The 9,821-nt window shown below is 52.1% G+C and overlaps 2 protein-coding genes across 2 annotated transcripts; both read right to left on the reverse strand.

The window, feature by feature from the left end:
• Positions 1-242: 242 nt before the first annotated feature.
• MMP24OS (MMP24 opposite strand) lies at positions 243-1,996 on the reverse strand. The gene is made up of 2 exons (XM_070381636.1): positions 1,843-1,996; positions 243-1,758 (listed from the first exon to the last, which is right to left on the reverse strand). The coding sequence occupies exon 2, from the start codon at positions 1,753-1,755 to the stop codon at positions 1,558-1,560; it is 198 nt and encodes a 65-aa protein (XP_070237737.1). The 5' UTR covers positions 1,756-1,758; positions 1,843-1,996; the 3' UTR covers positions 243-1,557.
• A 524-nt stretch (positions 1,997-2,520) lies between these two features.
• Positions 2,521-8,985, reverse strand: EIF6 (eukaryotic translation initiation factor 6). Its single transcript, XM_005900421.3, has 7 exons — positions 8,858-8,985; positions 8,483-8,594; positions 8,263-8,348; positions 6,088-6,263; positions 5,376-5,552; positions 5,007-5,188; positions 2,521-2,793 (listed from the first exon to the last, which is right to left on the reverse strand). Exons 2-7 carry the CDS (start codon positions 8,587-8,589, stop codon positions 2,784-2,786), a joined length of 738 nt encoding a protein of 245 aa, XP_005900483.1. The 5' UTR covers positions 8,590-8,594; positions 8,858-8,985; the 3' UTR covers positions 2,521-2,783.
• Positions 8,986-9,821: the final 836 nt, after the last annotated feature.

Below are 9,821 nucleotides of genomic sequence, written 5' to 3' on the forward strand. Positions count from 1 at the left end.
AACCGTAGCAGACAGGGCCTCTGGGAGCCATCTTGAGCAAAATCTCTTTTGTCCCAGAGACACCTACATGGGTCCACTGTGTTCTGCCATCATCCTTGTTTTTCTTTTCCTCATTTTGGTCAAGGGCGGGCTCCCTGGGGCGGGTGGGGAACAACTGCGGAGATATTAGTGATTCATAGGTTTGTACAGTGTTTTATACTTTGCAAAGCACTTTATTAGCTCACCCGTCCACTCACATGTAACTCATGTAGTCCTTGGGAGGCCAAGGACAACTCTCACTGTGCCCTCAAACAAAGCACAGAGAGGCTGTTACTTGCCCAGGCCATTTAGTGGGCTTGCTGGGCATTGGGTCCCCACCTGTGGACCCCTCCAGGGTCCAAGATGAGATCAGAAGTGTCTCTTTTATCCATCTTTTCTCGGCCTCCCTTCCCCCTTCCCTGGTCCCCCTCCACTCCTCAGGTTGGTGCTCTCACTTCGCGAAAGCTCTAGGCCCCCCAGGCTTCCCACTGGCTCCTGGTACTACTGAGGTCAGCTGAGAAAGAGCAGGAGATGGAGGCAGGCAGCCCAGGCTGCAGATGTGAGGGACGCAGGGCCAGGCCCAGAGAGGGCTCAGCCTGGAGGCTTCCAGTCATGGATTCTCCTGCTTTGGGGTCATCTGTTTGTCCATCATCCCAGGACAGGGCAGACAGACAGAGGGGCAAAGCACTGGGGACCCCAGAGCCCAGCTTCCCCTCAGTCTGGGGAACATCACAGCATTTCAGTGTCAGTCACATTTTAAACTGATCAGCCTTTGTATAATGTTTTTTAAATCATTTCTAAATAAAACAAAAATACAGAGTGTGTCATTTCCCTGGACTGTCAGAACAGGGATCAGGTTCTGAGTGGCCTAAAGAAGCTTCTGGGAGACAAGATGCTTTGGGGTGTCTGGGAGCTACCCAATGCATCTCACCTGCCAGCCCCCAAAATCAGATGCCCTCTCTCTCGAAAGGCTGGCCCTGGAGGCCCTCTGTGACTGGGGTCCCAGCGATAGAACCGGATAATGCCAGGGTGGCCACCCAGGATGGCGCCTCTCCCAGGAGAGGTACAGATGGGCAGGTTCACTGTGGCAAGGTCTTTTCTGAAGTCAAGACACAAGGTGTTATGACCAGGACAAAAGCAAGAGCCCAGTTCTTGGTGATAGGGAAAAATGAGGTGAGGTGAGATCAGTAACCTTGGGGTCTTCTTACCAAGAGTCCTGACCTGGTTCTGGAAGCCTGTGACGAGAAGGCTGCCCCAGGACCCAGACGGCCGGAGAAACTGTGGGGTGGGTAAAATACTAAAGTCTGAGCTAGTCTGGGTGCAGGCTAAGAAGCGAACAAATCCAGGGTAGCGGGAGGGGCCGGAGGAAAGACGGCGCCCTGAGAGGCTGCAGAGGAGGCTTCCTTCCAGTCCCCCTCGAGCTCCCCGACTCTCCGTGCGCCTCCAGGGTGGGCGAAGGTGGGGAGAGACAAGGGCCCGACCAGGAGAAGCGGACCGGACGACAGGAGGCGGCGGGCGCTAACTGCGCAGGGCGGAGAGTCAGTACCAGGAGGTGCAGGCGATGAGGAAGCGCACGTCGTCCAGCGGCCCCCAGGGGCTGGGCTCTGGCCGGGGCCGATCAGGGCCCTCCGGCGCCTCAGGCTGGGGTTGGGGCTGCGGCTGCGGCTGGGGTTGGGGCTGCGGCTGGGGCTGCGGCGGCTCCGTGGAGCCCTGGCCACCGCTCAGCTGCGCGCCCATGTTCTGCAGGAGGACAGGCCTGTCAGGTGCGGGGCCGGCTGCACACCACCCCTGCCCCGCCCCGCCCCGATGGGGCCCGCCCCTCACCTCGCAACGCCGGAGTCCCGGGTCGGAACAGTCCCAGCGCGGGTCTCCGCTCCCCGCTCGCCAGCGCAGATGCGTCTGGAGGCACTGGCGTCCTGACGTCACGGCGCACGAACCACGCCCCCTAGGCGCCTGGGAAGGTTTCAGGACGCAGGGGCGGGGCCCAACATACCCGACCCCACCCACAAGCAACCAGCCAAACCTGCCCCCAAGTCCCGGGGCCCCGCCCCGCGAGCAACTCGGAGACGATGGGATCCGCCCCAACTACCCTCACCTCTCCAAGCCTGGCTCCTCACGCACCTAAGGCCCTAAGGTAAAGGGCGGGAGATGAGTCTGAGACTGTCCAGGGCACCTAGCAGCCAGGCCAACAACCTCTATCCACCACTGCGGGTCAAGGAGGACAAGGCTGCCCTGTGGCCAGGTGCCCCAGAGCCCTTCAGGATTCTCACACTGGCGTAGGGGAGAGCTGAAACAGACTCATTCTTTGAAGCCAAAACGATAAGGCTGAAGTCGTGTGGAAAACGGTAGTATAATGGAGTGTTTCTTTCTCTTGCCCTGGGATGAAGCTAATGATGGGCGGCATGTAAAACTAAGGGGTGTGTGCATCCTACTCCACCTTCCCCCTGGAACAATGATGAGGGGCTGAGTACAGGTTGAAATACCCAAATAACACATTCAGAATGGCCAGAGGAAGCTGCCCTTTAATGGGGTAGCACAGACAACAGAGCTCTCAGCCAGAAGCCATAGGACCTGCCAGCCAGCATGATGTGGCACATTTTTGCAGTAACTATAGATTCAGGAGATGGGCACAGATGAAGAAAGGCTGGGCATACAGCCACGAGTCCAGGTGAGTTCTCTGCCACCGGCCTGCCAGCATTCAGGACAGACTGGGTGGAACACTGAGAGGGAGCCAAAGTCGAGCCAGGACCAGTATGGAAGCTGACTCAGGTGAGGCTGGAGAGAGAGAAAGGAGTGTTGTCAGTAGGTGTCAGAGCACAGCTCACCCTCCATGCTCAAGGTGCTTGCCTCCACCCTCACCCCAGGACCTCTGTTCCAGCTCTGCCCTGAAGAGCCCCTTCCAGATTCCACCACTCCCACAAGTAACAATCCAGTCTAGAACTCTCAATGCTTAAAAAGGAAAAGTAACTCCTTCTCCATTCAAGCGGGTGAACTCAAAATAACTTATTCAAATTGCTGATCATAATCAGAGCCTCACAGGTCAAGTCCAAAAAGACAAAATTAGACAAGGGAAGGGGGTGCTCAGAGAGGGAAAAGAGACACGACTAGGTCACAAATCCTCTAGTGGCAGGACTGGGGCCGGAACATTCTTCCTGGAGGTGATAATCATTTGCATGATTGTAAAAGTGAAGTACATCTTTTTTTTTTTGGGGGGGGGGGGGCGGTGGGCTGCCCCTCACAGCTTATAGGATCCTGGTTCCCTGACCAGGGACTGAACCCAGGCCTTCAGCAGTAAAAGTAGTGAGTCCTAACCACTGGGCTTCCAGGGAATTGCCTGAAGTACACATTTCTAATCCCTTATCTGACACCGTCCTTGTGAGGTCTCATGGGCACCTCAAACTCAACAGGTTCAAAGCCAAAGGAGGCTAATGAGTTTTGTCTCTTCTTTATCAATACCCATTTTTTAAAAATAGTAACTACAATGCTGACCAGTGCTGCTGCCTGTAAGCAGTTCTGCCTGGCAGTTTCTGAAGTTTTTCCATTAAATACAACATTGCTGTAGTTTTTTTTTAGTAGGTAACAATTATCAGGTTGAAGCTGAAAATCCAAAACTTTGGCCACCTGATGCGAAGAACTGACTCATTGGAAAAGACCCTGATGCTGGGAAAGATTGAAGAGGAGGAGAAGGGGCAACAGAGGATGAGATGGTTGGATGGCATCACCGACTCGATGGACATGAGTTTGACCAGGCTCCAGGAGTTGGTGATGGACAGGGAAGCCTGGCATGCCGCAGTCCATGGGGTCTCGAAGAGTCAGACGCAACTAAGCAACTGAACTGAGCTGACTTGAATTATCAGGTTACAGAAATTTCTTTCTGTTCTCAGTTGCTAAGAAGTTTCTCTGTTTTGTTCTTTAATTAAATGGTTAATTGTGGAAGTATTGTTTTATGAGGGTCAATGTTCCAAAAGGGGAGGGAGGGTATATTTTATTCATCACCACATCATTATTGTCTGATACATAGTAGGTATTAAAAAATAAAAGTTGTTAAACAAATGACAAAACCACTGGTACCGTTTTCCTGTTCAGACCTTTTCAACTGCTCTCCGGTGCTGAGAGCAGTTTGTCAGTGTGGTCTCCAAACTGCCCTTCTCAGAATCACTCAGGAAAAATTACTGAAATAACTACACGTGGCTGGGTCCTCCAAACTGAGGGAATCAGGATTTGAAGGATGATGTCAAGAATCTACATTAATAAGCATCCCAACACAGAACAGAGGTCAAAACACCTACTATAGTCAAAACTTCTTGACATAGGCATTCAGAGTCCTCAACCCTGGGGATAAAACCTTTTCCCTTCACACCCTCCACACTTTCCCACCCTATCTCTGTATATTCAATTATCTACTCATTCCCTGAAGCCCAGGCTGATGGATTTGTCTTCCCCAAAACCTTCCTGGACTCCAGTTAAGTGTCTCATGGGAGCCTCCAGAGCCACAAAAGACGGGGGAAGGGGTACTAAACATCCAGCACCTGATGCTCTTCCAAAGGAGGAGATTCTAGAGCCTAACACTCCAAAATCTCCAGAGTTAGGGCTCAAGAACCCACTTTTGATTTAAACCCACCAAAGTACAGATGACGGTGATTCTGATGCACTCGCCACAAAGCAGCCTTCCCTTCTTCCCTCAATAAAAAGATCTTTCCTGTCTCAGGCTACTGGCTGGGTACACCAACACACAGGCAGATTAAAAACTATAAAAGAAGGTGGTCAGTGATAAAGCAAGACAGCCTAGAGAAGGGATACACTGAGTCAACGTCCTCAAAGCTGGGGATGGGCAGATACTCAGGCAATGCTTGTGGACTGAACCTGTGCCTACTCAGCACTATGTGGATGTAGCCTCACAGAGGAGAAACTACCGGTATGAACAGTGTGGCTCCCATTATAGCTGGCACCTCCCTCCCCTCCCCTCAACAGAAGAAAGGCCCAGATACCTGTCAATGAGGGAATCCCGCATGCTGGTAGCAATGGTGCTAGGCTGGGCTTCGTTCAGCTTGAAGACACTCTCCACCACTGACAGCTCCGTGCTGGTGGTGTCCAGGCCACAGAAGGCACACCAGTCGTTCACCACCATCCCAGCAGCAATCACCTCGCTGCCTCGGTTCACAGTGCCCGCCTGCCAAAGGATGGCTCAGTGTGGATCATGGCACCAACAGCCAAGTCATGAGGACTCTCCCCAGTCCCTGGTCTCTGACCCGCAGCCACAACCCCAAACTGCGACAGGTAATAACCCAGATTCCCAAATACTGGGCAAAGGGATCTGCTGCAGCAGAAAACAGAGGTCAGAGAACATGACTGCTTACCACAAGGGGGACCTGAAGGAGAGAAGACAGCTCATCCTGGTCTTCAATTGAAGTCTTGGGATGTACCAGCCCTCCCTGGTTGCTGAAGACACAGTAGCTTCCTACCAGCACCTGGTCAGCCACTGTCTGTCTGAAGACTTCCACCTTTAGCACATCAGCCAGGATCTCTTCTGTTTCCTGTTAGCCAAAGGTACTGTGCTCAGCACCCAGAACAAACAGATCAAAGTACCCAGGGCCTCCACACCCAGACCCACCCAGGGTGTGACTCGCTAAGCTTATTCCTCTGCTATGCAGCTGCATATGGAAGCTTCACCCAGAAAAAGGAGGGAATACAGCTTGGAGCAGAGTCAAGGCCAGCTACAAAGCCATGCATGCCCTGAAGAGCCAGAGGCTGGTCTCCACATCACCTTCTTTCCCTCTAACCCACAAACAAGCGTTCAACTGTCAATCTTCTCTCCAGCAAGTCTGAATGAGTCAATCTCCCTGATTAATACAGGGAGGATTAATACACTCCCTAGCTTCTTTTCCCTAGCTGGTCACATCACAAAAGGCCTCTGTTCACTCTTCCAACCAGTGCCTGAACTGCAGGAGCCCAGGTGTAAAGAGAAACCACAAGAGATACCCCAAACTCCTGCCTGATAGGCAAGAACAGTGGCTAACCACTGACTAGGCTAATATCCTGTGACTCTTGGGCTAAACTGGGCTGCCTCACCCTGTCCAGGTCTGGGTGGACTAAGGCCACGTAGTCGTTGCAGGTGGTGACATTGCCCAGGGCTGAGAGCCGTTCCTCCACCCGCCGGATCTGCACGCTGTCTGGGAGGCAGTTGCGAATGTGCTGTAGCTCCTGGTCAGTGGTGTTGTTGGGCACCAGGAGACCATGCCTGTTCCCTGGAGAGACCCAAATTAGGGCAGGTTGTGTAAGGATGAACTGTAAATTCACAAGACCTGCTGAGCGCTGGGGCCTAAAGATACAACCCAGTCCGGGTAGCTTCCCCAGGAAAGCTTTAGATCCAGACCCCAGTCCTCCAAACCACTGACCACACAGCACCCAGGCAACCAGGAGTCCCACTGGGCAGGCCAGAGATGGCCTAGGAGTCTGTCCCAAACATCCTGCCCAATTCACCATCATCCACCAGGGATGACCAGGACCAAAAGGAAGGGCTCTTGGACATCAGTTTTTTTTTTTTTTTTGTTTTGTTTTTTGGACAGTTTATTTGTTGAGAGTGTGACCAAAAGTTACATGTTTGCACCTTTCTAGTTGAAAATAAAGTATATATTTTTTCTATAAAGGGCTTGGTTTTTCATTTATTAAATGGGAAGTTTTTGTCTTAAAACTATGCACTTATAATTTTCTAAATATCTTTTTCTCATCTATTCTTATCAATTGGTTGATCCCTTCAATAGGATTTTTACATAAACATATTTCACAATGAATCAGGTGTCACAAATTTACAGGCATACACACTGTTGAGCACACAGGCATTTTTCATTATTTTCACTGCTGCTGCTGCTGCTAAGGTGCTTCAGTCGTGTCCGACTCTGCGACCCCATAGACGGCAGCCCACCAGGCTCCCCCGTCCCTGGGATTCTCCAGGCAAGAACACCGGAGTGGGTTGCCATTTCCTTCTCCTTGGACATCAGTTGTATATTTCGCTACTTAAAAACTGAGGTAACACTTCATACGTACCAGATGGCTAAATTCTTAAAAAGAACATCAACACCAAGGGTTGGCAAAGATACATGGAGCAACCAATAGGAGTGTAAATTGGGCAGCAACTTCAGATACTTATGTGACATCATCTATTACACTGGATACCCAGCCATTCCTCTCCCAGATATTATATATTCAACAGAAATACATACATTTGTTCACTAAGAAACATAACAGCACTACTCATAATAGATCAAACTGAAAACTACCCCAAATACCCACTGTCAAAAGAATGAATGAATACACGGTGGTACATTTACACAAAACTGAGTACACAGCAACATGAATGAACGATAATTATATTGTGACAACAATGACTAAACCTCTGCCTAACTCTGCAAGGACACAACTATGAACTTCTGAACTATGAGTTTCTCCCATCCTTTAAAAAAAAAAACAAAAACACCAATGATCAGGCTAAGTTCTCTCTTATTACATAAGAACTAGCTTCAAGTCCAAAGATCACCAAGTCCAGAGATAAGAGTGTTCTGCCTGAATAAGAAACAGAGTCCAAGATCATCAGGCTTACAATAAAAAATAAAGGAAAAACTCCTATTTGAGCAGAACTACAAACAAGGGGTGGCAGTAAAGGAAAACTGAGCCAGTTCAAAGGATGGACCAAATGCCAGAGACAACAGTGCTGATGGATATAGGGGTACCTGGTAAATAGAACTTAAGCTTTAAATAGGTAACTGCACAGGATGCCCCAGAATCTTAGCTTGTCATTTTTTAGAGGTAGAAATGGACCCTCAGAAGGAGGAAGCAATCTACCAGAGTGAGTGGCCAGCAAGGGAGAGATGACAATCCAGTCTTGCCTCACACTAGGTGTGGAACCGGGTGAGTCACCTGGGTTCTTTGATTTTCAGCTTCCTCATCAGCCAAATTAGGCCAGTAATTCCTACCTCCCAGGGTCTTCAGTGAAGATGGACTGAAACAACTGTAAAAGTGAAAGCCCTTAACGTTTTGATTACAATGATCCAGAAACCTTTGCCAGAGGTTGTCCCTGATCTGTTGACACTTAGACCGGGTCCGGCACAGAATTGAGAGATTCTGTAGTCGCTGGAGATGATGGATGAAAGCCTAGAAATCCCTGGGTCCTCCGGGTCCCTTCTAGTGGGAAGATTAAAGGCGCTGGGAGGCTCCACTCCCTCCCTCGGCGACTTTCAGCCGGCTTACCCACACACATGCGCCCGATGATGCGGCAGCCGGCGATGGACGCGTGCACTACGGGGATGGTACCAGCAAGCTCGCCCTCGAACACACTGTGGGGACACGGACTCAATGAACACGGGGCTAAGGGGCCCGAACCCTCCTCATTCTGCCAGAGCCCGACTCCAAGGACCTCTACCCGCCACCCACCCACACACTGCCCGCGGGCCTGGGGCTCCCATGGCACCTGTAGAAGTTCTCCGACCCTCCGATGGCCACCAGGCAGTAGGAGTTGGTAAGTTTGGCAAAGCAGCCGATCTCGCAGTTGTTCTCGAACGACGCACGGACCGCCATGAGGCCTAGGGGTTGTGGGACTGGAGTTCAGGGCCTGTGGATGCTCTCCCGGAACCGGGTGCCTCGGCCTCGACGCCGGTCCCGAGTCACCGTCCCCCAGCCTCTGCGCGTCAGCCCCACTGCAACCCCGCCCCACTCGGCCCTCAGCCCTCAGGTCCCGCCCACCGCGCCCATCCAGACGCTCTGGTCCCGAATCCTCCGGCCCCCATCCCTCAGGACTCAGGGCGCCCCGAGATGACCCTTCCGGTGTCCAGCCACAACCGCTCACCAGGTAAACGCAACCTCCACACGAGGCAACAACCCTCCTCTCCCCTCTGTAGGTTTCCGTTTCCGCCTCCACCCTAGGGGATTTCCGACAGAGCGAGGCGCACGCCTCCACGCATGCGGCTACTCTAGCTCCCAACCCCTGCGCCTACTCTATGGTTGTAAGCGATCCGGTCCAGACCCGCTCCTGGCCCCGCCTCCAGAAAGCTTTTCATTCACTCTTTTATTCATTCATTCAATCGGGAGCTTTGTAGGAGGAACAACTGACAGAGACTTGTGCTGGTTGGATGTGAGGTATCAGAATGGAGGAGCCAGGATGTCTCGCAAAAGATGGGTTGATGCTGGAGATATATGTATTGAAGTTAAGCCTAGGGAGGAAGAGAAGGTGTGGGGGAGGTGAGGGACAGAGTAAGGTACGGGACAGATTTCCAGGCTGAATCTGGAGCCCAGGGGAGACTGAAGGGCTGAGATGTGGGGCCGAAGCCTGGGGTGGATGAGGTCATTCATGGAGAAAGTGTCCATTAGGGAGAAGTGAGACGTGCCAGAGGCTGGAGGAGGAGGCACAGCCAGAGAAGTAAAGGAAATCATCATACTGAAGAAGGTATTGGAGAGAGGACGGTGGATGAAGCAGAGTGTCGGGGGGCGGGGACGGGGGGGCCGTCCAGAGTGGGCAAGGGTCTGGGGGCTGATGGCTTCCACTTGTGCCCTTTGCACAGGCTTGATCACACTCAGCAGGCCAATTTCTGCCACCATCCCACCCCACCCACAGATGGTGGCAGTCAAGATACACGCTCTGGTGGACGGATGAACTTGGCCCACACTTTGAACAAAAGCCCCAGGGTCTCTCAGGATGTCACTCTCAGTGAGAGCAGAGAGAAGCTTGGAACCCCTTTCTTACCCTGGCCCTGCCACCCCCACCCTCCTACAGCCATAATCCACTTTCCTCCAGGGAAAGGCCCGAAGGGTGC

Source organism: Bos mutus, chromosome 13, assembly GCF_027580195.1.
Source record: "Bos mutus isolate GX-2022 chromosome 13, NWIPB_WYAK_1.1, whole genome shotgun sequence".
NCBI lineage: Eukaryota > Metazoa > Chordata > Mammalia > Artiodactyla > Bovidae > Bos > Bos mutus.

Bases quoted from the DNA above. Each gene is read 5' to 3' on its own strand.
- MMP24OS (XM_070381636.1), bottom strand. From the start codon at position 1,755: ATGGGCGCGCAGCTGAGCGGTGGCCAGGGCTCCACGGAGCCGCCGCAG.
- EIF6 (XM_005900421.3), bottom strand. From the start codon at position 8,589: ATGGCGGTCCGTGCGTCGTTCGAGAACAACTGCGAGATCGGCTGCTTT. The intron at 8,349-8,482 runs GTGCCATGGGAG...GTGTCCCCACAG, and splicing joins GGGTCGGAGAACTTCTACAG to TGTGTTCGAGGGCGAGCTTG. The intron at 5,553-6,087 runs GTGAGGCAGCCC...TTTGGCTAACAG, and splicing joins TCCACCCAGACCTGGACAGG to GAAACAGAAGAGATCCTGGC.